This window comes from Oncorhynchus kisutch, linkage group LG30 (assembly GCF_002021735.2).
Source record: "Oncorhynchus kisutch isolate 150728-3 linkage group LG30, Okis_V2, whole genome shotgun sequence".
In the NCBI taxonomy this organism is placed as follows: Eukaryota; Metazoa; Chordata; class Actinopteri; order Salmoniformes; family Salmonidae; genus Oncorhynchus; species Oncorhynchus kisutch.
Window position 1 is genome coordinate 35209532 of NC_034203.2, and position 25618 is coordinate 35235149.

The 25618-nt window shown below is 42.9% G+C and overlaps 1 protein-coding gene across 2 annotated transcripts; it reads left to right on the plus strand.

Annotated features, from left to right (window-relative positions):
- Nucleotides 1-1403: 1403 nt before the first annotated feature.
- LOC109874990 (endophilin-A2) lies at nt 1404-21697 on the plus strand. Of its 2 annotated transcripts, XM_031809850.1 has the most exons (9): nt 1404-1778; nt 13149-13217; nt 13344-13560; nt 13762-13895; nt 14010-14168; nt 15293-15396; nt 15534-15664; nt 15793-15840; nt 16897-21697. In XM_031809850.1, the coding sequence occupies exons 1-9, from the start codon at nt 1734-1736 to the stop codon at nt 17079-17081; spliced, it is 1092 nt and encodes a 363-aa protein (XP_031665710.1). In that variant the 5' UTR covers nt 1404-1733; the 3' UTR covers nt 17082-21697. The 2 variants fall into 2 exon arrangements, with proteins under 2 accessions (XP_031665710.1, XP_031665712.1); XM_031809852.1 differs by lacking the exon at nt 15793-15840 and having other exon boundaries at nt 1405-1778.
- The last annotated feature ends 3921 nt before the right edge of the window (nt 21698-25618 follow it).

A 25618-nucleotide genomic window follows, 5' to 3' on the forward strand; every position in this document is an offset into this window, starting at 1 on the left:
AGTGGGACCTGGATCATTCAGGATGGCACCACATTGTAAAATGTATCGCGCTGAACAGACATGATTCTCTGCAATTAGAAAAGGTATGACATCAGCACCATACATTTTTGTATATATTCTGCAGCATTGTAAATATTGTACCTCTCTGAATAAGGCTCTAATGTTGCCAAAAACATTCACGCCTTGGGAAAGAAAAAGGAGCCGACTGGGAAAAATCCATTGTCTTCAGCAGAGCTGTCACTGACTGCCACCCCTGTGGCCCACAGCTAGTCCCTTCCCCGGTGTCTCCTTTCCTTCTCTGGCAATGCTGTAGGGGGAGGGGACTGGGTAAAGGTGAAAGAAGATTCCTGGTGGCATCCACCTTTTATTTGAAAATACCGGTCCTCTCACAGATCTGCAGATAAAGAAGATAAGATTAGGAGAGAAATCGAATGCTTCTGAAATACAATAAGGTCCAGTTTCCTGGACACAGATAGTCCTGGACTAAAAATGCAATTTCAATAGAGATTTTCAGTCCATGACTAGGTTTAGCCTCATCTGTGTCTGGGAAACTGTCCAAATGTCTTCAAAAATAAATGGCCTGTCATCACATGGGGACATCACTGAAAATCAATCAGAGAAAATAAATTCGGATAGAATACCTTATCCCCTGACTGTCTATAGGCAAGCAGGCAGGCAGGCAGGCCTACAAAATCTGTTTCCAATCTATAACTTATTTTCCCCATTATGCCTCACTTAATCTGCTTGAAAAATAGCAGGAACTGCAAATCCAGTTTATATACACTGAACAATAATATAAATGCAACATATAGAGTGTTGGTCACTTGTTTCATGAGCTGAAATAAAAAATAGCAGGAACTTTCCATACATACAAAAAGCTTCTTTCTCTCAACCTTTGTGCACACAATTGTTCATATCCCTGTTAGTGAGCATTTCTCCTTTGCAAAGATAATACATCACCTGGCAGGTGTTGCATATCAAGAAGCTGATTAAACAGCATAATAATTATTACACAGGTGCATCTTGTGCTGGGGACAATAAAAGGCCACTTTAAAAATGTGCAGTTTTGTAGCACAACACAATGTCACAAGTTTTGAGGGAGTGTGCAGTTGGCATGCTGACTGCAGGAATGTCCACCAGAGCTGTTGCCAGTGAATTGAATGTTAATTTCTGTACAATGAACTGCTTCCAACATCGTTTTAAAGAATTTGGCAGTACCTTCAGCTTCACAACCACAGACCACTTGTAACCACGCAATTCATGGGGGGGTGCTGAGGAGTATTTTTTGTCTATAATAAAGCCTTTTTGTGGGGAAAAACTCTATCTGATTGGCTGGGCCTGGCTCCCCAGTGGGTGGGCCTATGCCCTCCCAGGCCAATTTATGGTTGCACCCCTGCCCAGCCATGTGAATTCGATAGATTAGGGCCTTATGAATTTATCTCAATTGACTGATTTCCTTATATGAACTGTAACTCAGTAAAATCTTTTAAATTGTTGCGTTTATATTTTTGTTCAGTATAGCAGAAGCTACTATGCCTTGCAGGAAGTAGACTGGTTGCCAGGCAAGTTCCACTCGCAAAGGAAAACTAGCTTGGAGGAGAGTATGATCCACTGTTGAGGACTAAACTCCACGGTGAAGGAAGTTTAGTCCGCTACGGAGAAAACGACGCAGAAGAGAAACTTCAGCAATTATTTAAAAGTAACTTGCAAGAAGCTTATATCCTGCATCAAAAATGTCAGTCGCAGGCTTCAAGAAACAATTTTACAAAGCAAGCCAGGTCAGTGAACAACTTTTTACTTCGGCAAATGTTGTTGTATGTTAGCTAGCTAAATTCGCTGGAAAGCTAGCGACGTTAGCATTACTTTTGCAATATAGCTAACTAGTTAAATGTGCCTTTTGACATGGAAATATCTGACCCAAATGTTTTATTTATTAGCTAAATTATTTAACTTTTACATTTGTCTAATGGCTAACTTCAGTGGCCTGAAAAGTCCTCGTAAAGTTAAATCTGCATAGCTCCAGTGAGTTGGCTATGCTAGTAGCTGTCAGTTCAGCACAACGTTACTTTGTCGTGTCGTAATGAGATTGACACATTGTTTCAATTTACTATAAAAACAGTGTTTGAAAACAGCACCATTGTTTCGGTGTGTCATAGCAATTTTTTCTATGCAAACATAAACAAACTAACGTTAGTGGGTTTCGTATCAGAACGTTTACATGATTCACTTTAAATACTTTCCCCCCCTCTTTCTGAGTTTAGCAAAACATTTTCTTCCTTGGAGGAACGGATAAATCGGTGTAGACTAGAGGGGAATTAATCTAGCTGTATGTGATAAACCCTTTTCATTTGAGCTCAGGATGATCTCATTTCATCGACATTGTATTACGATAACGCATAGTACCAGTCAAAAGTTTGGACAACTACTCTTTCCAGGGTTTTTTAATTTTACATTTTAATTTTAACATTGTAGAATAACAGTGAAGACATCAAAACTATGAAAAAACACACATGGAATCATGTAGTAACCAGAAAACTATTAAACAAATCAAAATATAGTTCTGATTCTTCAAAGTAGCCACCCTTTGCCTTGATGACAGCTTTGCACACTCTTGGCATTCTCTCAACCAGCTTCATGAGATAGTCTCCTGGAATAGATGTCAATTAACAGGTTTGCCTTGTTAAATTCATTTGTGGATTTCTTTCCTCCTTAATGTGTTTGAGCTAATCAGTTGTGTTGTGACAAGGTAGGGGTGGTATACAGATGATAACCCTATTTGGTAAAAGACTGAGTCCATATTATGGTAAGAACAGGTCAAATACGCAAAGAGAAATGACAGTCCATCAAGACTTGAAAGTAAGTCAATCTGGAAAATTAAGAACTTTGGAAGTTTCTTCAAGTGCAGTTGCAAAAACCATGAAGCACTATAATGAAACTGGCTCTCATGAGGACCGCCACAGGAAAGGAAGACCCAGAGTTACAGCTACTGCAGAGGATAAGTTCATGAGTTACCAGCCTCAGAAATTGCAGCCCAAATAAATGCTTCACGGAGTTTAAGTAACAGACACATCTCAATTATCGACTGCATTAATTAGGCCTTCATGGTCGAATTGCTGCAAAGAAACCACTACTAAGGACACCAATAAGAGACTTTCTTGGGCCAAGAAACACGAGCAATGGACATTAGACCGGTGGAAATCTCTCTCTTGGTCTGATGAGTCCAAATTGAGATTTTTGGTTCCAACCGCTGTGTCTTTGTGAGACGCAGAGTAGGTGAATAGATTATCTCCGCATGTCTAGTTCCCAACGTGAAGCATGGAAGAGGAGGTGTGGGGATGCTTTGCTGGAGATGCTCTCAGGGATTTATTTAGAATTCAAGGCACACTTAACCAGCATGGCTACCACAGCATTCTGCAGTGATACACCATCCCATCTGATTTGTGCTTAGTCCCACTATAATTTTGTTTTTCAACAGTACAATGACCCAATACGCCTCCAGTCTGTGTAAGTGCTATTTGACCAAGAAGGATAGGGATGGGGTGCTGCATCAGATGACCTGGCTTCCACAATCCCCTGACCTCAATCCAATTGAGTTGGTTTGGGATGAGTTTGACCACAGAGTGAAGGAAAAGCAGCCAACAAGTGCTCAACATATGTGGGAACTCTTTCAAGACTGTTGGAAAAGCATTCCAGGTGAAGCTGGTTGAGAGAATGCCAAGAGTGTGCAAAGGGTGGCTACTTTGAAGAATCTAATATATATATATATATATTTATAACACTTTTGGTTAATACATGATTCCATATGTTTTGATGTCTTCACTATTATTCTACGTTGTAGAAATTTGTTTAAAAAATAGTAACTATTGAATGAGTAGGTGTGTCAACTTTGGACAGGTACTGTATATAAGTATCTGTAGTTTGACCTATCTGTACCGCCTTCATTGTCATATCAATGTCATGAATAACAACATAGAATGCACCTCTGAAGTTACTCTCACTTGGCCGTTTATTAGGAGGGATGCAGGGAAGGTTTGGTGTTTCTGGGAGGGAGATGGACATTCCATTCCCTCCAGTGCCACCACACTGGTCTCTTCCTTTCCCCCTCTCCCATTCCCTTCACCTGTCCATCTTCATGACAAGTGAAATGTGTTTGTGTGATTGTGCCAATTTGCAGATGAGTCCATGATTGATGGTTCCATAGCTAGGCCTACCAGCCATGGCAGGTGTATTCCTCACTCACACACTGATTAGCACCTACTCGCCGGATACAAACATGCTTATTACCTTTATGTGGAATGTATCACCTGTTTCAGAAGTACTTAACAGGTGTAAAAGAAACTCATGAAACTATATTCCTTACATACTGGTCTTGGGGGAAATTACTGTTGGGAGGTTCTCTTCTGCAATGTTCAACCAATCCAGTAAATGTGGAGGAGGAGTTAAGTGTCGCCTTGTTAACGTCCAAATGCGGATGTTGTGTCACAGGCTCTATTTTTTTCATATCCCCTTGAAAACCGGAGGCTAGGAAGTACTAGTGGTGTAACACAAATAAAAGGGTTGTTATTGCATTGGATGGATCTGAGATACATTATAGCCTTTGCAGATACTACTACAATCTGCATTTGGCCACAAGTGAAGTAGATACAGAACAGGTTGTAAGTAGTCCTAAGGAAGTCATCTGACAGCTTTGAGAGGCCAATTTGAACCGTTTCTATTTGATCTTTAGTAGTAAATACTCTCGAGGCCTCCATAATTAGTGATGTAACACAATGTGTTGTGTGTGAACTGGAATGGCCTGACTGTCCCACTCACCTCACTACTATAAAATAGTCTGACTGGTTTTTGGGTAAATGAGCACGAAGGCACCTAGTAGGCAAGGCCTAGTCACTCTCAAACCCCTGTCATTAAATATCTCTGGGAGAAATCAGGGCGTGGGTGTCTGAGTGTACTGACCCTTATTATGAGGCCATCTGTTATGCTATAGGGGCCTGTTTTGGAAATGGGTCAGTCTATTGGTGTGTTGCTCACACAGCTGTGAGTGATTGTTGGGTGAGTTGTTCTCCTGGCTCTGGTGTGCTTTGGAATCCTGGCAATGTTGCAGTAGTGCCCAAACCGGATTCCTGGGTTGTTATTAAGCCAGGAGAACAGACTCGGTCAACAGCCTGCCGGTAAACACACACTCACTTCCTCACATGGGATTATCTAATGGGATGTTCCACTAATTTGGGGCCTTTTTTGAGAAGTGTTAAAGAAAGAGCACATGTTCAACTTCATAAACAAATTTTCCCATCTCGATGTTAAAGAATAAATACAAATAGGGATGCACGATATCGGTGAACATATCGGAAAAAAAAAAGCCTAAATCTGTATCGGCCCGATGTATAGTTTAACGCCGATTTTTCAAAATCGATGTCAAAGCTGACATGCATACCTGTAGGTACATGACGCAACGTAAAATGTTGCACTACACTTGCAACACAGTATTCCTAACCTAGCCCACAATGTCTGCTGTGTGGATCAAGCAGTCATTTGAAAAAGTAAGAACATTTCAGCGAGACAACTCAAAAGGCGAAAATCCATTAATGGCAGGATAATGGAATTCATTGCCCTTGACAATCAACCGTTCTCTGTCGTGGGTGACGTTGGCTTTCGCGACTGATCGAGCACCGGTACACACTAACGTTACCAAGTGCGCTATTTTTCAGATGTTGCCCTACTAGACTTACACAGTAATAGCGTCACTGCTATTAGCTTCACGACATTCTATGGAACGTTGTTTAGGTCGTGTCAAAGATGCACGTCAAATAACACTATCTGACGCGGTAAATAACAGTTCTATTATAGAATGTTGTGTTCTAAATTTGCTCTTGCAAGCCAAGTGCCACCACTACTATCAGTAGCTCTATCAAAGCTGTACAAAAGTCTGCAAACACTGGCCACGAACAATGTGTTTACAATACAGCGTTGGTAATAAAGCATTATTTGTTCGGCCGCAACTTCTGGGGTAGCTAGCTAGCTTTAGATTGTTACCTAGCTAGCACCAATACAATCAGCCTGAAGACAATGACCAGTAGAAATTGCAGTCATTTTCATTATTCTTAGCAATGATTTAGGAATCCTTGTGTTTAAGTATTAGCTAGATAGTCACTTGTTGTTCACCTATTGAAATTGAACTTCAGTTCATGAAAATAAATAGCTATGCAGCTACTTAACCCTGTTGCCCAAAGCTAACGTTATAAGCAGCCAGCTAGCTTCATCTGGCTAGTGAGGCACGACCAGAACGGGTTATGTGTTGTGAAGCTAGCCACAATAAGGATTAGACACAATAGTGGAATTTGAGTTTTGTCTTCAAAATAAAAGTACCTCTTAGAAAGTAATGTAGAAGGTTACAATTGGTGGAATCATATTTAGACTAGATCATGTTAAACAAGGTTGGAATGTGAAGCAATGAACTGGGGTATCAGTCTACTCGGTGACACCCACAGAACACAACTGTGAAGAGTTTACACAAATATTTGTGTTGTAGTTTTTATCACGGGACTGTGACTGTGTGAAATCACCTCTCCAGTCAGCCTATTGTGTGTATTGACCTTCATGTTGCACTGTACAGCTTGCCCTGGGGTACAATGAAATGGGGTATTGGTCTACTCAATACCCAAGCAATTTTTTTCCCAACGTCCTCCTCAGTTATCAGACACCAAAACATCCATGCAGTGTTGTTTTTCCTCGGGAATAGTGTTCAATACACATGGGTTGACAGTAAATGTGGCTCAATTCAGTTGTTTCGGAGTCCCGCAATAAAAGCTACTACGCTAATGTTATCTGGGTGTCACTGAGTAGACTGATACCCCGTGTCATTGATCCACAATCCACAGGTAAGGCTGGTCAGTGAAATAAGTATGCCCCCAATGCAATTCTAAAGTATAATACATACAGTGTGATTTGAACAGATTAACAAATAGTATTTTGTTGATTTTTATATTACATTCCAACCTTGTTTTGCATAATCTATTCAATTGTGCCATAATTCTACTATTTGTATTCATTTGCATCACTGTCAATGACATACTTTTATTTTGAACGCTAACTGCAATGTCCGCTATTGTGGCTAATCCTTATTGTGGCTAGCTTCACATAGATGGTTCCGACCCGCATTAATCAAATAAGAACTGCCTTATAAATGAGGGTTATTTTAGATGACAGTTAGCTAGCTAACTATAGCTACTGAAACAGATTGTTTTGGGGGAAGAACATTGTTTGCATCCATGAACTAGCTAGCTTTTTTTTATGACCAGGACTGTAGGTGCGCGGGACTTTAGCAGCGTTATAGCATACGTATCAACAAATCATTACGACATATGAAATACGAGTGATACTGTAATAACTACGTAAAACAATTATGAACTCGTTAAATTATGTGACGTGCAGTCATATTCAGGTCCTGATTGGTCAACAAGCTTATTTGACACATCAAATAGTGTTATTTGACATGTATCTTTTTTGACACGCAAAGACCCAAACTGCGTTCCATAGAAATCCTGGTTGAGACGACTGAACAAATGAACAACGAAGCAGCGCAGCAGGTAAGTGAAAGGAATAGGTTTTGATCATGTTTTACTGGTAATAAATGCCAACAAATTAACTTTTTGGTCGTGTGTGTGTGTAACTTTAACTAGGCAAGTCAGTTAAGAACAAATTCTTATTTCTAATGACGGCCAAACCCAGACGACACTAGGCCAATTGTGCGCCGCCCTATGGGACTCCCAATCACCGCCGGGTGTGATACAGCTTGGATTGAAACCAGGGACTGTAGTGATGCCTTTTGCGCTGAGATGCAGTACCTTAGACCTGCGCCTGTATGTGTGTGAACACTTTAACTGTACTAGAATGCTTAAAAGGCCGCTAAAATATTAAATATCGGTATTGTTTTTTTTGGGCAAGGAAAATATTGGTATCTGTTAAAAATGTTATATCGGTGCATCACAAAAAAAAAATGGCTGTCGTAATTGCCAAATAAAGAGTGTTGAAGATTTATTCTTAAATCAGCCATGAATCCCCTTGTAACAGGGGGAATGGAAGCATGTTGTGTGCAACCGGGAGTGGCAATTGAATGCAAACTTCACCCAAAAAATGAAATTAACATTTCGAGCCTATCAGGTTGACGTGTTATGTTTGACCCACTCAGTTTTCCACCACAAAATTGCCAAAAAGAGTAGAACCATCTGAACTGATTTTACTCTGATTTGGCTTTCTTTTTTTTATGTTCAATTTTTTTTTTATCATAAGGAATAGTTTTAACATATTGAAACAAGTTCAGTTGACGTAACAGGGTTGACCTTAAAATGAGGGACAGATGTCAAATGAATGACTAATCACATGAAATAAAAGAGAAATCTTCAGAAATCACTGTCAAAGCAACAAAATAACTAGGACTTTACAGTAACCAGGTTTCCATCCAACCTTTTTATGTGAGTAAAATACATGACAGCCCTGATGGGAACAGCACATTTGTCGGTAAACTTTCCAAATGTTGCCAAAACATCACGCTAGACAAGGTAGGATCTTTTTGTATTTTTTATAATAACCATATGTTGTGTGGTCCTCCCACTACGACTCGGTAAACCATGCAGTTTATTAGGCTACAGATGAAATGTTATGATGAACTTCACAACGTGCTGAAAGTGCACGGTGATGAGCTTGATGCTGCTTTACATTAAATATTGAGGGTAGTTTTCTGGTGACATGATGAGCGATGCTTGGCTGCTGTTTGACAAATAAAAAGGATCTTGCTCTTTTGTCTATAATAGGAATCTCATCATGTAGCCTAGGTAGCCAGCACTATCTGCCAGCTGTTGGTTAGAGCGCACGCGCAAAGACCAGAATGGGCTCATTCGCTATACATAAAATGAATAATTTGTAAGTGACAAAACAAGTTGAAAATGCGATTAAAAACCCATTTAACTTGTATTCAATGATTCGGTACATGGGAATTTAACCGCAAAACGTATTTTTATGTGCACCACGTCATGCTCGGCGTTTTATCCACAAACAAGTCGATTTGATAAACTCATCTCTGGTGGGAAAAGGAGGCATGAGGACTGCAACACATGTTGTTCATCTTGCTACTCCGGCATTAAAATCAGTGGCCTTTTCAGTTGCTACATTTTGAACCGCTGAGGGGATACGGCCACATTTTGATGAACCGCTGAGGGGATACGGCCACATTTTGATGAACCGCTGAGGGGATACGGCCACATTTTAATAAACAGAAAGGAAAAACTGTGAAGCCGCTGAACTGAGTCGTATGAACACACACACCAGAGAGACATGTTGATTATATGAAAACAAATACCATAAATATATTCCCACTCCCAGGCAGGCCCACCTCCTAGTTATGTCATGTAGCATAATGAGGACGACAGCTGTCAGTAGCTGGTCCTCATCATGTACCTCTTTATAGAATATCTCCTGCACCCAAAATATAAACAGTACCAGCACCCAAAATGAGTACCGGAACTTATTTGAGTCCAAGTCGAGCACTGACAAGAAGTAATCAGGTAGGCTTATTTTATGTTTCCACAAGATCAGAGCATGACATTTCTCCCTTTCATGTGTGTGGTTATTGAAAGGGAGAGCGCTGGAAAGATTTTTCAAATACATTGAGGAACTATTTATCTTTTTCAATGGAAGTAAAAACAGACCTTTGTTTCATGTTTTGAGGTGAAAACATTATTTTGAGACGCTCCACATGTCATTAGTGGTGGTGCGTTAAGCCAATCAGAAATACTATCAGATCCCCAAATGGGCACATTTATATGCCTACATTAGAGAGCAGACCAGGTAGCCTATAAGCTTAATCAACATTGACAGGAGCGCTCCAAACAAAAGACAATGACTAAATTGAATTGACAAAACTCCTAAATGGTATGAAATAAACTAAAACTTGTTTCTCACAAGTGTTGCATTTGGTTGTGCGCTATGCACAATGAGAACGGTAAAAGGAATAATAATATATTGAATGCATTAACAGAAAATACCTTAACCAAACAAACATTGTAGATTACAAATTATAAGAATTAACGGTAAATGTACTACTGGGGATTTATATGTAATGGAGTTGATCTACACTAACAATCAAACGCAAACAATTCACACAATGAAGTTATGAAACAATGAATGTGCACCAATTGGCGGGAGAGAAGGCTTTCTGGAGAGAGAAGTGCATTGTGAATCTGGGCGCTGCATGGTCAATCCGACATCTGCATTGGCCATGCAGCATTTATGGTGATACGGCCTCTGCAGAAGTCAGGGCATTCATACTTCTTGCGCTCCACGGAGCAGCGCAGAGCTGTTGTGAAGGAAGTTTTCATGGAAATTAATTTGTGTTTATACAGGATGATTTGGCCACTGCATGCCTCCAGAGGCTCCACAATTGGTCATACCCTCCATATGGATCCACTGGCCATTATGGATCCACTGGCCACATTTTCACATCAAGCATAAATTGGCTTTTAGTCTAGGCCTCCAATGGATTAGTTCACTGAGATAGGTGTGTGTGTGTATATATATATATCTCACACACTACCGTTCAAAAGTTTGGGGTGACTTAGAAATGTCCTTGTTCCCTTCACAGAACAGTGCAAACTGGCTCTAACGAGAATGGAAAGAGGGGTGGGAGGCCCTGGTGCACAACTGAGCATAGGGACAAGTACATTAGAAGACCAGCATCCCAGAGTCGCCTCTTCACTGTTTTACATTGAGACTGGTGTTTTGCGGGGTACTATTTAATGAAGCTGCCAGTTGACGACTTGTGAGGTGTCTGTTTCTTAAACTAGATACTAATGTACTTGTCCTCTTGCTCAGTTGTGCACCGGCACCTCCCACTCTTTATATTCTGGTTAGGGCCAGTTTGCACTGTTCAGTGAGGGAGTAGTACACAGCATTGTACGAGATCTTCAGTTTCTTGGGAATTTCTCGCATGGAATAGCCTTAATTTCTTCGGACAAGAGTAGACTGACGAGTTTCAGTAGACATTTCTGTGTTTCTGGCCATTTTGAGCCTGTAATCGAACCCACAAATGCTGATGCTCCAGACACTCAACTAGTCTGAAGAAGGCCAGTTTTATCGCTTTAAACAGCACAACAGTTTTCAGCTTTTCTAATGATCAATTAGCCATTTTTAAAGTAATAAACTTGAATTAGCTAACACAACGTGCCCTTGGAACACAGGAGTGACTGTTGCTGATAATGGGACTCTGTACGCCTATGTAGATATTCCATTAAAAATCAGCCGTTTCCAGCTACAATCGTCATTTACAACGTTAACAATGTCTACACTGTATTTCTGATCAATTTGATGTTATTTTAATGGTAAAAAATTAGATTTTTCTTTCAAAAACTGACATTTCTAAGTGACCCCAAACGTTTGAACGGTAATTTATATTAACGCTGCAAAAAAAAGAAACGTCCACACAGTCAACTGGGTTTATTTTCAGCAAACGTAACGTGCACATATTTGTATGGACATAACAAGATTCAACATCTGAGACATAAACTGAACAAGTTCCACAGACATCTGACTAACAGAAATGGAATAATGTGTCCCTGAACAAAGGGGGGGGGGGGGGTCAAAAGTAACAGTATCTGGTGTGGCCATCAGCTGCATTAAGTACTGCAGTGCATCTCCTCATGGACTGTACCAGATTTGCCAGTTCTTGCTGTGAGATGTTACCCCACTTCCACCAAGGCACCTGCAAGTTCCCAGACATTTCTAAGGGGAATAGCCCTAAACCTCATCCTCCAATCCAACATGTCCCAGATGTGCTCAATGGGATTGAGATCCGGTCTCTTCGCTGGCCATGGCATAACACTAACATTCCTGTATTGCAGAAAATCATGCACAGAACGAGCAGTATGGCTGGTGGCATTGTCATGCTGGAGGGTCATGTCAGGATGAGCCTGCAGGAAGGGTACCACATGAGGGAGGAAGATGTCTTTCCTGTAACGCACAACGTTGAGATTGCCTGCAATGACAACAAGCTCAGTCCGATGATACTGTGACACACCGCCCCAGACCATGACGGACCTCCCACCTCCAAATCGATCCTGCTCCAGAGTACAGGCCTCGGTGTAACGCTCATTCCTTCTACGATAAACGCGAATCCGATCATCACCCCTGGTGAGACAAAACCGCAACTCGTCAGTGAAGAGCATTTTTGCCAGTCCTGTCTGGTCCAGCGACGGTGGGTTTGTGCCCATAGGCGACGTTGTTGCCGGTGATGTCTGATGAGGACCTGCCTTTACAACATGCCTACAAGCCCTCAGTTCAGCCTCTCTCAGCCAATTGCAGACAGTCTGAGCACTGATGGAGGGATTGTGCGTTCCAGGTGTGCGTTCCAGGTGTATCTCAGGCAGTTGTTGTTGCTATCCTGTACCTGTCCCGCAGGTGTGGAGTTCAGATGTACCGATCCTGTGCAGGTGTTGTTACACGTGGTCTGCCAATGCGAGGACGAACAGCTGTTCGTCCTGTCTCCCTGTAGTGCGCTCTTATGTGTCTCACAGTACGAACATTGCAATTTTTTGCCCTGGCCACATCTGCAGTCCTCATGCCTCCTTGCAGCATGCCTAAGGCACTTTCACGGGGATGAGCAGGGACCCTGGGCTTCTCTCTTTTGGTGTTTTTCAGAGTCAGTAGAAAGGCCTCTTTAGTGTCCTAAGTTTTCATAACTGTGACCTTAATTGCCTACTGTCTGTAACCTGTTAGTGTCTTAACGACTGTTCCACAGGTGCATGTTCATTAACTGTTTGGTTCATTGAACAAGCATGGGAAAACGGTGTTTAAACCCTTTACAATGAATATCTGAAGTTATTTGGATTTGTATGAGGTATCTTTGAAAGACAAGGTCCTGAAAAAGGGATGTTTATTTATTTTTTGCTGAGTTTATTCTACTGCTCGACTACAACAATCGACCTGCCGACTAATTGGGGTCAGCCCTAACAAAATCGCAATAAAATAAAATCGTTCTCCATCACGAGGTCCATGCATCATTTCACTTCTATATGCTACTGTTCTGTTTGAATTAGGAACGGCTTTGTTGTCCTCTGCAGAATGCATGTAAAAGACTTGAACTTATTATTCTCCTTTTGTAGATGGTCAGTGAGAAGGTCGGAGGTGCAGAGGGAACCAAGCTGGATGAAGACTTCAAAGATCTGGAGAAGGTAAGTGATCTCTCCCCAACACAAAAAACATACACTCCTATTAACTTAAGATTGGATTTTCCTATCGATCCATTTTGTCAGAGTAGATTGTACATTCACTGTCTCTCCTTCTTCCCTTCCCCACAGAGGGCAGATGTGACCAGTAAAGCAGTGGTGGATGTCATCTCTAAAACATCGGAGTACCTGCAGCCCAACCCAGCGTCCAGGGCCAAGCTGACCATGCTGAACACGGTGTCTAAGATGCGGGGCCAGGTGAAGAGCCCTGGCTATCCCCAGGCTGAGGGGCTGCTGGGGGAGAGCATGGCCAAGTTCGGACGAGAGATTGGAGAGGACACCAACTTTGGTAAGAAAGAGTGATTTCATAAACTACCATAAGCTTTATTTTACCTTTGTGCCCTAGCCTTTGGCTCTCAGAATACTGAATTCCAGGTGCGTTTGTGTGTGTGAAGTAGGGACCACGTACTCGACAGAAGAACCTTGTCCTTTATTGTGGCCGGTGAGGGGATTGTGTGCTCACTCTCATGTAACTGTCTTTGTCCTGTAGGTGGCGCCCTGGTGGATGTGGGCGAGTCCATGAAGAGGCTTGCTGAGGTCAAAGATTCCCTGGATATCGATGTCAAACAGAACTTTATCGATCCACTGCAGGCCGTCGTCGACAAGGACATCAAAGACATCCAGGTAGAGACCTAGAATGAGATGAATAAGGGATTCTCAACTCTCCCTCAATGTTACACATTTTATTTTCTAACCCTTCACAATCAACTAATGGAGGACTCTCTCCTCCCTCCTCAGCACCATCTGAAGAAGTTGGAAGGCAGGCGTCTGGACTACGATTATAAGAAGAAACGCCAGGGGAAGATCCCAGACGAGGAGCTGAGATCAGCCCTGGAGAAGTTCCACGAGTCCAAAGAGATGGCAGAGAGCTCCATGCACAACCTGCTGGAGACTGATGTGAGACTTATCTCAGGGGTCAAGGGTTAGAGTTGAGGGATCTGGGGAATAATGCCAGAGATGGACAGCAACAATCAATCTCATTTTATTCGTATGGTGCTTCTTGCAAATTAGTTAGTCGCAAAGTGCTTACTTTCACAGCAACAAATGGGCTTAAACTCATCGAACGCAAGTAGAAACAACAGAAGCAAGGAAAATCTGTTTAGTTAAGAAGAAAGAGGCTATTTTCCATTGGTTGGCTGGGTAGAAGTTCAGAATTCAGGCTTCATACTCCCAAACTATAATACCCAGTAGGGGCTTCAACATCTGGCATTGGCATTGGCATTGGCAGTAGCACTGGCGCTAGCATTGGCAACAATGTTAGCATTAGCGTTGATGAGTATTTCAGGACCAATATGCAGTCAGCTTGCCACGACTCCATAGCTAGTGAGTGGAACAGTTATGTAATATCACAGCAATGCGTATTAGGTGACGATTCTAGTTTTCCACTTTGACTCTGCAACCTAAGAACGTGCCAAACCTGTCTTAGATGACCTTTTATTTCATCAGATGAGGAGACTGAGTACAACATGTGTTAGTACCATGTAAGTGGCGTGTTAATCTGAAACAAAGCAGTTTCGAGAGTCGGAAAATTGACCGTGGGGTGGTGAGGGGGGGAGAACAAAAGTGTAAATAGTAATGGCGTTTCTAGTCCAGTCCCCCTGGTAATGGCGTTTCTAGTCCAGTCCCCCTGGTAATGGCGTTTCTAGTCCAGTCCCCCAGGTAATGGCGTTTTTAGTCCAGTCCCCCCGGTAATGGCGTTTCTAGTCCAGTCCCCCTGGTAATGGCGTTTCTAGTCCAGTCCCCCCGGTAATGGCGTTTCTAGTCCAGTCCCCCTGGTAATGGCGTTTCTAGTCCAGTCCCCCTGGTAATGGCGTTTCTAGTCCAGTCCCCCTGGTAATGGCGTTTCTAGTCCAGTCCCCCTGGTAATGGCGTTTCTAGTCCAGCCCCCCCTTGGTAATGGCGTTTCTAGTCCAGCCCCCCCTTGGTAATGGCGTTTCTAGTCCAGCCCCCCCTTGGTAATGGCGTTTCTAGTCCAGTCTCCTGTATTGATGAATCTGACTGGTTTCTGTGCTTGTCTCTAGGTAGAGCAGGTGAGTCAGATGGCTTCTCTGGTCGAGTCACAACTGCAATATCACAAACAGGCTGTGCAGATTCTGGAGGAGCTGACTGACAAACTCCGAGACAGGTAGGTCAGCTGTGTGTGTGTGTGTGTGTGTGTGTGGACTTCTACAATTCAGTTGAAGCTGTTTGTGTTGGTTGTCGTTGTGTGTATCTGTGTGTATTTACATGTGACTGATTCATCCCCTCTGCTGTGTGTATCAGGGTGAACGAGGCCCAGTCTCGCCCCAGGCGTGAGTACACTCCTAAACCCAAAGCCTCCTTTGACTACGAAGAGCAGGAGCATTCAAATGGAGAGTACTCCCCCTCTGCCAACCCCACTTCATACTCCTCAGGTAAGACTGGCACTTAGCTGTGTGTGTGCCTCTGTGTGTTTCTGTATGTATCTATCTATTGTAGTCTTGTCTCACCAGCCCAAAGCTGATCTTTCTCTATGTATAACCCCCCCCCCCCCCCCCCGTAGACGTCACGTCCTTCCACAGAACACGGTCCATGAAGAACAGTCGACACTGTGAGTGTGAGAGAGTCTGTGATTGAGGTTGAACGAGTGGCAATTAACATGGTACTTAATCGACTCACTTCATTTCAGGAGAGTTTTACTAACATGGAATGGTGTGTGTGGGAAGCTTTAACCCCTTACTGCAGCCAACTCACTTCACTTCATTGTTGCAGCAATTCTGACATTTTTTGCTTTCCAATTGGTAGTTAGTCTTGTCCCATCGCTGCAACTCCCGTACGATTCGGGAGAGGTTGACGATCGAGATCCATGCGTCCTCCAAAACACGACCCTGCCAAGCCGCACTGCTTCTTGACTCAAGCCAGCCGCACCAATGTGTCGGAGGAAACACTGTACACCTGGCGACCGTGTCAACATGCAGGCGCCCGGCCCGCCACAGGAGTTGCTAGAGCGCGATAGGACAAGGACATCCCGGCCGGCCAAACCCTCCCCTAACCCGGACGACGCTGGGCCAATTGTGCTCCGCCGAATGGGTCTCCCGGTCGCAGCCGGCTGCGAGACAGCCTGGGATCAAACTTGGGTCTGTAGTGACGCTTCTAGCACTGCGATGCAGTACCTTAGACCGCTGCGCCCCATGGGAGGCAATTCTGACATTTTGCATGGCAAAATGTGAATATTTTTTTCAAATTACTTGCGAAAATACGCTGACGAGTGAAAACGTTTGTTGACTTGATTGAACCATATTATGCAGTAAATGTGCAGTAATTGGTTGATTTTTGCAAGCCCTCTTTTTGTACTGTGATGATGGGTCAGTTTTGTGTGAAAATATTGCTGTGGTTTGACTGTTTAATTGCGGAACTAGTGCAGTGATTGGTCAACAGAATCCTGGAGGGACTAAACTAACCCCGCACACTGGATCTGGTAACGGGTAACGTCTCCCTTCAACCCTGTGAGCGCAGCGGTTTGGACGTTTATGAAGTGTTCTGGTCCCTTTCCTGCCTCTCACTTTGAAAAGCAAAGCTGCTGAATCCGTTTCAAAAGAATGTCAAATTAAAGTTTATTTTCTCTCTTTCCCTCTTCAACACATTCCTCCCCTTTCCTTCTCCCCAGCCTCTGAGCCGTGCGCTAAGGCCCTTTATGACTTCGAGCCAGAGAACGAGGGTGAGCTGGGCTTCTGCGAGGGCGACATCATCATGCTGACCAACCGCATCGACGAGAACTGGTTGGAGGGCACTATCCGCGGCCAATCAGGATTCTTCCCCAACAACTATGTGGAAGTGGTGGTGCCCCTGTAACACTGACAGAACAAGAGGAGGGATGAGGAGTGGGAGGGAGGGGGAAGGGAGAGATGAGGGAGGGGGAAGGGAGAGATGAGGGAGGGGGAAGGGAGAGATGAGGGAGGGGGAAGGGAGAGATGAGGGAGGGGGAAGGGAGAGATAAGGGAGGGGGAAGGGAGAGATGAGGGAGGGGGAAGGGAGAGATGAGGGAGGGGGAAGGGAGAGATGAGGGAGGGGGAAGGGAGAGATGAGGGAGGGGGAAGGGAGAGATGAGGGAGGGGGAAGGGAGAGATGAGGGAGGGGGAAGGGAGAGATGAGGGAGGGGGAAGGGAGAGATGAGGGAGGACAGCGGTAGAAGATGGGGGGCATCTCAAAAGTCTAAAATGACTTCCTCCTGTTGATGATCACTGATCTAAATAAAGCAGGACAAGGAAATATCGGTGTAAGAAAATAAAACGAGAGAGGTCACCTTAGATTGAGATTCACCTAAAGATGGATGGATAGAAAAAGTGGGAGGAAGATGTTGATGGAGAGAAAGGTTAGCACAAGGAATGTGTATCTTTGTTTTCATTCTCTGTACACTACACCTCTCTTACCGGGACATATGGAGATGGGGTTACTAGAGGAGATATTTGTCATTATGGGTGACCTGTACCCATGAACACTACCAGAGGTGTGCTTTAAGCACACCTAGAAAAAAACCTGCAACAAAATTGCCTTGAAATTGTTACCTTTAATCACCTATTTACTTTATAGACCCTTAATTCTAGGGGAAATGGTTAAATATGTTTTGTTCTTCCACAATTGGGAATCTTTGCATGAAAATCTGGTTCATTTTAATGCACAGTCTTTTTCTTATATAAAAACACAAAATCCATACACACCAATTATTTTCCTCCCTGGCATGGAGAGTTAGATATATCTTGGCTTTAGCTGTCCTATGCTGCCCTCTGGTGGTCTAAGCCTGTTATACCTTCAGGAGTAGGATGTAGTTGCCCTGACTGATCTAAGTTCAGTTGAGTATGTTTCCCACTTATGGTTAAGGTTAGGATGTACGGACTGTAAGCTGATCCTAGAAATGTGCCCAGGGGCTAGTCCTGCATGGACCTCAGTGCTGATTTTTGTTTATTTTATGGTCCTTTTTCTAATTCATCCCATACCTGGTAAATGTGATTGTTCAGCTTTTCTCTGGGTCTAAACTTACGTGAAGAGTTGGCCTGTTTGCTTACCTATTTCTACTAAAGCCAACGTTGCCATTTCCTTGGCAAGGCAAATATATGGTGTTGTTGGAAACAGTTGGGCACCTAGGCTAGTAAATAACTGTAGTGAATGGTCATTGTCTGTTGGTATACACACAGCTCTGCAGGCCAGGTATACCATGTCTCTAAACACTATAACATTATCTCCGTTTAGTACTGTTACGGCTGCAAGGCTGCCTTTCATTGACTGGGAAGATCTCAATTGCTTTCTCCTCGTCTCCTGCTCAAACCCATTGGATGAGAAAGCCAGCCGGTCTGTCCCCTCTGACCTTTTCTTCCAATGGGTTTCGAGAAAAAGGAGTATGCAATTGAGATCTTCCTTTTGTCTGCTATACCCCTTTGCCTCCCTCTTCTGTCTGTCTCTTATTTTTGCTAACTTTTATATGGTCAAAAGATGAAAAAGGGAAACGTTCCATTGCCCACCCAAGTGCTTTGTTCTGTTTGTTGTGTTCTAACTTAGATTTGAAGCCATCTGTGCCTTCTGGCTTAACCCTGTGTGCCTGAGGGCTGAAGCCAAAGTAACAGTGTAGAGTGACCTCCTATTATTCACTTGCTACAGTCAGTTTGCATACAGTGTGTTAGTGGTGCTTGGATCAGCTGTTTTTAACACCCGCAATTACTAATAACCCATCCGCAACCGCCTGACTGATAAAGTGAACGTCCGAGGCCCGTCCCTAAACCGCAAATATAGAAAATGCACTATAGGCTAGTCAGACTGCAAGAATATTTTTTGGGACCGAGGGTGCAGGGACTTGTTTTTGGACCGAGGGTGCAGGGACTTGTTTTTGCCTTATTTAGACATGTTTCTGCTTATGATTTCTGACATTTTGGAAGGCTATTTGTTAGTCAACTTGTCTATAATTATATATATACAGCTTCTCTTCTGTCATATGTTGCCCTACAATACTAACTAAACCCTTGCTTTCTAGAATGTCATAAATCAATAGAATGAATGCTTCAATCTAGTTAACTTCGGTAAAGTTTCACAGAGCAAAGACGTTTAGCGATTGGAGAGAAAATGCAATAACAACATTTTATATTTTTTAGTTTTATGTGCAAGATTCCCAAATGACATCAGTTTGACTAGGAAATAGAAAGCTGTGAACAACCTAACATGTTTTTGACAAGGTTTCAGTTCGGCTTGGATGCAAATTATGTGGTTTGAAATTGTAGCATTCACATTCTCTCAAGATGCTGAAAAAAAAAAAAAAAAATCTCCAGTCCTGTTCCCAAGTCCACGTATTTCCTACATTTAGTGTATAATTTTACTGCAAGACATGCTTAATTCTGCAGGAGTTCATATTAAGTATGAGGTTATAGATCTGCACACAGTCAGTGTCCAGATTTCAGTTTCCATCTAACCCATCTGAACAGCAGGCTACAGTTCCCTTGACGTGCCATAGGCCTATTTGAAGGCCGTCTTGGCTGGCTATTTTTTTTGTGCCTCACAATCATCAGATGTATAAACTCCCAGCAATTTAATGGGTATTTACCAACGTTTCAGGAATCACTGTGCCTTCCTCCTACCCTCCTACCCTGAGGAAGGCACAGTGATGCTGAAATGTTGGTAAATACCCATTAAATTGCTGGGAGTTTATACATGGAGTGCGCAACTTTATTTTGATAGTTTATTCGCCGTTAGTCAGCAACTCCACACAAACCATTTTTTTCTGGGTGTTCGCCAGCTCATGTTTTTTAATTCACAACCATCACATAACATAGCTGGCACTATCATCCTCTTTTACCGCCTCACCACATCTTTCCCAAACACTACTTTTCTGGCCCTCCCTTCTCTTTATTTTCAACTCTCCTTTTGTAGCTTTTCTCTTATTGAAACTCCAACATTGTCCTTTTTGCCTCCATGGATTGAATTTTTTTCTGCCTGTTCCTAAAAGTGATTGGTGTATAGGCTAGTTGCCGTGCGTACAGGTAGGCCCTAAAGTTTAGGCTTAATGCACTAATGCCAGATAGCCTAAAATAATGAAAGAAATACCTCAATGTAGCCTGACGATATAAATTGCACAAGAACGATACATTTATGGATTTTTTTTTTCTTTATTCAACCCACCCGCCTACAACCTGCCCTTCATCCACACAATATTGAATGTCCCTAAACCCATCTCTTCAGAGGATATAACCACGGACTGTTCCATCCAACCCGCTGCCAAAAGGGGATTTGAAACAAGGGTTGTTTTTGTATTTACACGTGTCACCCCATGGTGTGGATGGGTGGGAGAGACAGGAAATAGTACTGTATATGACCATGGACGTTATTAGTCTTACTGGGTGTTTCAATTCAAGCTACGCCTTTTACCCAGAGCCTCAGAACTGTGATGAGCCCTACCCACAGCCAATAACTGTCTACCCTCGTTATCTAGTTGTGGAATTGTAAGTGGAACATACGCATTGTTTTTATGTCGAAATAGGCACAGGACAGCTTATACCCTACCCCCACTCACTGGCTATCTGCCCCCATTCCGCTGCCCCCTCGCCTCCTACCCTTCTCACACCTGCCCCGTTCTCCCATTTTCATCCCTAAACCCCCTTCCGACATCTCTTAATCCACCCCCTCAAACACTGTCTCTCAAAGGTCATGACATAACCCCCCCCCATCTCCCTCTCCACTACTACCCTCCACTCCTTCCCTAGAACATGCAGCTCTACCAAAAAAAACGACTATCCTATGTGCATAAACTAAACACGTTCCACCTAACTTAATGTTTACATGTCTCTTGGGCTATATTTGTTGTGTTAACATGGGTTTCAGTGCCTCTGTAGGTGATTAATGTTCAGGTGTGGGTTACCACATCCCATTAGCCTAAATAAAAGGAACTAGGCAGGCAGGGGGGGAAGGAGCTCCAGTTGTCTAAGTACCTTGTTTACCGGTGTCTATGAGTAATGTAACAAAGGGCTCAGATCAAGCATGTCCGTTTTTGCGGACTGGTGTCGTTGTCTTCAACTATTCTAATGCCGTTGCTGACAATCTATTTATGTTTTTCACACTACATTCGAAGATGGGTATTTCTACCAAATCCCACAGGAGTATCATATTTTGATATTACGAGTATTATCTTAATAGCAGCTTTATTTTAATATACAGAGTCATTTTGTGAAGTGTCCATTGTAAATTGCTCGTTGCCTGCATGTGTCTATAGGTTGTGTGTCTTGCTTCAGCGATGATGCCTTATTTTGAGGCTCTGTGTTTTTGGTAATTTACGCTCTCTGTGGATCGAGGTTTGAACCAAGGCAGGATTATCTTTATGTGCATTCTTTTATTATCTTTGTATTGTCATTTATTGTATATTTTTGCGACGATGTAAATGGGGAATGTTGTCCGATCACTTCTTAAATAAATATGAAGGAAAATGAAGTGGCCTTCCGTCTGCTGGATGTGTCTTCAGGGGGATGTGAATGATACCTTCATTTACATATAAATGACCATTTCCAGAAAAGTCTCTCTTTCATATTCATTCTTTTGTTGTAGTTGTCTATTGTACATCCATTTTCATTTACATGCTCCTGTAGGTAGCTAAAATGATTAGGACAATCTAATCAGTGGTTTAAAAAACAAGTCAGTTGTGAAAAATGCATTGGTCTGTCAGGCTTTGAAATACATTTCCAAGCAGGTGTGTTATAATATTCAAGCAATAGATGTCACAACCAATCGCTCAACCTACTGAAGAAGCCTAACCGAATCAATCAATGCAAACTGCACAATAAACCACATGACATCTCCTATACCGACTGATACGTCCTATTCTGACTGACATGTCCATTATAAGGACATACACGACAGTCAGTTTTTGGCGGATATCCATGGCGTTCTCATAAAAGGAAGGCGTGCCCTTTTCTGTTTGCCCAGCCAGTCAGCTATACTCATGGCTGCTACACCTAAGAAACAGCGCTAGGGGTCGGAGGGAACCAGGGCGCAGCTCCCGACCTGCTACTACGAAGGATACTTGGAAAAACGGGCCCGAACGAAAAGGTTGGTGCGTTGCATTGCATACTGTGTTAAAGTGTCGCCCATTAGTGAGGTCGGCACTGATGTTGGGAGATTAGGCCTGGCTAGCAGTTTCGGTGTTCCAATTCACCCCAAAGGTGTTGAGGTCAGGGCTCTGTACGGGCCAGTCAAGTTCTTCCACACCAATTTCGACAAACCATTCTTTATGGACCTCGCTTTGTGCATGGGGGCATTGACATGCTGAAACAGGAAAGGGCATTCCCCAAACTGTTGCCACAAAGTTGGAAGCACAAAATCATCTAGAATGCAATTGTATGCTGTAACATTAGGATTTCCCTTCACTGTAACTAAGGGGCCTAGCCAGAACCATGACAAACAGCCCCAGACTATTACTCCTCCTCCTCCAAGCTTTACAGTTGGCACTGTGCATTGCGGCAGGTAGCGTTCTCCTGGCATGCACCAAACCCAGATTTGTCTATCGGACTGCCAGATGGTGAAGCATGATTCATCACTCCAGAGAACGCGTTTCCAGAGTCCAATGGCGGCGAGCTTTACACCACTCCAGCCAACACCTAGCATTACTCATGGTGATCTTAGGCTTGTGTGCGGCTGCTTGGCCATGGAAACCCATTTCTTGATGCTACTGACGAAGAATTCTTGTGCTGACATTGCTTCCAGCGGCAGTTTAGAAATCTGTACTGAGTGTTGCAACTGAGGACGCTTCAGCACTCGGCTGTCCCGTTCACAATAATAGCACTTACAGTTAACCTGGGCAGCTCTAGCTGGGCAGCAATTCAATGAACTGACTTCTCGGAAAGGTGGCATCCTATGAAGGTGCCAGGTTGAAAGTTACTGAGCTCTTCAGTAAGGCCATTCTACTGTCAATGCTTGTTTATGGAAATTGCATGAATGTGTGCTCAATTGTATACACCTGTCAGCAACGGGTGTGGCTGAAATAGCCGAATCCATTCATTTGAAGAGGTGTCCACATACTGTGGTGTACTTCACTTGCTTCTTACTCAGAAGTGATTGTTATTAAAGTAGACTGAGCTGGAGTCCGAATTAATTAAGCGCCTAAGCATACCACTATTACCCTAGGGTTGGACCAATGACTGTACATTTGGACACTGAACTAGATTGGATAACACTGCAGAAATGGCCCGGTGATTGTAGCCGAGTCAAGGCAGGACCTGTCATTATGTCAATAACAACAAAGAATGTACAGGCAGGCCTATTATATAGACCAGGGATGGGCAACTTTGATGGGGGTAGGGGCCACAAAAAAATGTTAACTCATCAGGAGGGGGCGCATTTGCTCGCCGGCCTGTGTACCCACATTACTTTTTTAAATTTTAGAGTTAATTTCGTGCAATTACATTTTTTTGCCATGGGGCTAGAGAAAATGTTGCTGTTTTTAAAGCAAGTTTGCTGCAATTCAACACATTTTGCCATGGGGCGGCGAGAAGATTTAGCCATTTTATAACTCCTTTCCTGCAATTATACTCATTTTGCCATGGGTCGGAGAGGTTATTGAGCTGTTTTACAGATCATTTCCTTCAATTGTACACATTTTGCCTTAGGGTGTAGAGAAATGTTAGTCAGTCTCACTCAGATATATTAAAAACTGCTAACAAGATCAATTGGGTTCCCCAGGCTGGTAATTAAACATGATTACTAACTTAGTCTAGCGGCCAGATAACTTACCAATCTAAAAAAAAAAAAGACAGCTGTCAATGTTTAGCTCACAATTCTGGCTGAATGTCACAAGCATTCCTAACCTTTGAACTGTCATTGAAAAGGCAATGAGGAGGATCTGTCAATTCTGGTTGCCTATGCTTGAATATAACTGTCCCTTAGGCATTGTCATTTTTAGTCTATTCATCCTTTTTTCATAGAATCCAAGAGCCTTTTCCTTTACACAGTAGCGAGTCTAAATGACCATACTAGTGAATTGATTGTAGAAATGCTTTTAATATGGCCATCTCTTTCTCTGAGAGATGGTGCCACTGTGCTATGGTGTTTTGGAGATGAGCGAAGCATGGTGTTGTCAGTGGCTGTGGTTTAATAACACTGCCTGGCCATAGCTTGGAGGGAGGTAACGCCGGATGTTTGGGACTGGGGTTCAGGTGCACTTTATTGAATGGAGGATCACATGCCCACGGATTGACAACAGCTGTGGTGCAGAATCATCCCCTGGGATCATTATAGATCCCCAGATTGGAGGTGTCATAATACCCATAAAACCTAGCGGTCAAACAGGGAATGGTTCAAATAGTTTTTCCGCCATTCATTTTTCCAATAGGGGATTAAAGAAACACTTAAAATATGGGCTGTGTTTTGTATAGGCTTACCCTGGCGTGACGTTTTGATAACCATGTAAATCTCTCGCGGACAAGATGGCTTTCATTAATATGTTCAGCTCTATTTACTCTCAGATATGCAAATGCTAATTAGCACCAAAGAAGACATCATGCAAGACCATAAATCCCTGCAAGCTCCTGCATGTCATCTCTAGCTGACTCCTTTGCTAACAGTTACATTTAAGAAATGTAGCCTATTTATTAATTACTACATTTAGCTAACATTAGGTAGTTAATCCAGAGATTCTTACCTTTGCCTTGATTCGACGGTCTCGTCCAGAAAATCATGGTGTAGTTCTTTATGATAGCCACATTAGCAGCAAATTAGCATTTCATTTGTTGGCGGTAAATACATGCAAATATATTGATAAGTCACCTTGTACACGGTTATCAAAACGTTACACCAGGATAAGCTTACACGAAAGACCGCTCTGATTTGAAGGGTTTCTAAAATCCCCTATGGCGGAAAAACAAGGTTTTATGGGTGAGAGAGACTGAGTATGAGGTAACAATGTACGATAATGTTAAAAGATTTTTCAGTGAAAAACTGGTATGCAGCTCCAATATGTCTCTGATTTCCTCTGAATCTCTCTGCGTATCTCGGTCTGTCTGTGTGTACAGATCTCTCAGCGGCTGTGGACCTGTCTGTGTGGGAACACTCTATTCTTCTTCAATAATGCCAAGGACACTCACGTAACTGTTACACACTAAGTCTGATATGTCATTGCGTTTGTACTGTTGATATCTGTTGCAGTATGTGGAGAAGACGACTGAAAGACGACTGCAGCCGAGACAGAAACCTGGAAGCAGCTACAATCATCCTACGCATGACGGATGGAGAGAACTCACAGTAAGAAAACACAGGCACGCACAAGCAGTGCCTTTGGAAAGTATTCAGACCCCTTGACTTTTTCCACATTTTGTTACGTTACAGCCTTATTCTAAAATGGATTAAATTGTTTTTTTCCCCCTCAT

Bases quoted from the DNA above. Each gene is read 5' to 3' on its own strand.
- LOC109874990 (XM_031809850.1), top strand. From the start codon at position 1,734: ATGTCAGTCGCAGGCTTCAAGAAACAATTTTACAAAGCAAGCCAG. The intron at 1,779-13,148 runs GTCAGTGAACAA...CTCCTTTTGTAG, and splicing joins AATTTTACAAAGCAAGCCAG to ATGGTCAGTGAGAAGGTCGG. The intron at 13,896-14,009 runs GTAGAGACCTAG...CTCCCTCCTCAG, and splicing joins AGGACATCAAAGACATCCAG to CACCATCTGAAGAAGTTGGA.